We start from the raw sequence: 1,694 nt of genomic DNA, 5'->3' as shown, positions 1-1,694 counted from the left end.
TGAATTTGTGTTTCTAGCAGGTTTTAATCAGAAAACCGCCAAGGAGGACTTAAACGTCAAAAGAAAAAATAGAATTCCGCCGCAAAACCAACTCTAGAAAGTTCCAGAAGGTGCAAGAAGACTCCACCCCAAAGTGGAGACTAAGACACCGCCAGGCCGGCCGGCCCCCCATGGGCCCACCTGTCAGCCATCTTTGAGGGTCGGTTTTCCACCACCTTTGAGGACGTATCTAGGCCGTTGCTTAAGTCGGTTTGATCCAAGGGCTCACGTTGCTTCCCTAGGGCTATATAACCAGACCCCAGCCTCCCCTAAGGGAGAGATCATTCAGATCAGAGGACATTAAGTCATCTGTTGATAGAAACCCTAATCTCCTCAGAGCTCCTCCATCTCCATAGCATAGCTAGTTAGGTTAGATCTAGAGGGAGGCAAATAGGACTTCGCTTGGATTCCCGATCTTGTCTAGAGCGTGGTTTAGTATAAACTCTTGTACCGCTCTCTCTATTGTTTCTTCATTGTTTTTATATGTTAGATACAATTGCTATGACAATATCAATATTCATCTTGTTCATATTCTTCATTATGATGTTCATCGTCTACTTTGATTATATATCTAGTATAGTTAGTTTATTATCATGTTTATGCATAAGTTCGTATAACGCTCAATCTAAAGATCTATGGGTGGGTGGTCGACATTGTGTAAGCGTGGTGCTTATACGTTGTTTACCTACGAATACACCCTATATTCTGGGTCATGTGGTAGATCACGGATGTGACACTCCTATTGAATCCTTTGTAGTCCACTCCCCGAATATAGGTGCACGTAGGGTCCGATTACGAAGATAGAACGAGCTCTGCCCTCAATCTACCTCCGTAATATCCCTTCTGTGTAGATATGATAATGATCTTAGCAATGATTACTAGGTGTAATTGCACTAATCAAATGTATATTTTGACTTGTAATTAAGAATGACTTAGGAATTATTCCTCTAATATTCTACCTGACCATGCTAATTGTGAGCCCGCTATTGCTGTTGCAATACTCTATCAGACAAAAGCATAGCAGAGAGTGTTTTCTCTATCTTATCAGCATCTGTTGGCTCTTTCTCATAAAACTTCAACTTAGAGCAAATCCTATGAACAACATGATTATAGTCTGCCACAGATTTAAAATCTTGGAGACGTAAATGATTCCATTCATGATTGGCCTCAGGCCAAATGAGTTCCTTTTGCTGTTCATAGCGGTCTTTAAGAGCGACCCATAATTCATGAGGATTTTCAATCATAAGGTATTCAGATTTAAGATCCTTATGAATGTAAAACCGTAACAAAGCCAAAGCAGTATAGATGTGCTTATCTTGTAGGACAACCCCTGCTTGGGGTTCCTGTATTGTAGCCAAAAGACCACGAGATGCAAATGCAATCTTGATATCAAAGCCCATGTAGGGTAATTGCTTCCATGCAAAGAGAGTTCCTCGAACTCCTTATTGTCCATGATCCTACAAGGATAACCATGGATTAATTAATTTACCTAGTTGTAAATTAAAATCAACATGGTATTGTTGTAATACTAAATGCTATATGTTAAAGTTTTATATCTCATCATAGTTTTGGATTATTGTAGGTAATCACAAAATTGTGTAGACCGTACAACAAATCATCATAATTTTTTTTGATGTACACTAGAGATAATCTCT

At 39.4% G+C, this 1,694-nt stretch overlaps 1 protein-coding gene across 1 annotated transcript; it reads right to left on the bottom strand.

The window, feature by feature from the left end:
- Positions 1 to 1,022: 1,022 nt before the first annotated feature.
- LOC136489803 (uncharacterized) lies at positions 1,023 to 1,439 on the bottom strand. Its single transcript, XM_066486343.1, has one exon. It carries the CDS (start codon positions 1,437 to 1,439, stop codon positions 1,023 to 1,025), a length of 417 nt encoding a protein of 138 aa, XP_066342440.1.
- Positions 1,440 to 1,694: the final 255 nt, after the last annotated feature.

The sequence above is a fragment of the Miscanthus floridulus genome, chromosome 10, assembly GCF_019320115.1.
Source record: "Miscanthus floridulus cultivar M001 chromosome 10, ASM1932011v1, whole genome shotgun sequence".
Taxonomy (NCBI): Eukaryota; Viridiplantae; Streptophyta; class Magnoliopsida; order Poales; family Poaceae; genus Miscanthus; species Miscanthus floridulus.
The sequence above is the reverse complement of the archived record's forward strand: the minus strand, read 5'-3'. Positions and strand labels throughout refer to the sequence as shown.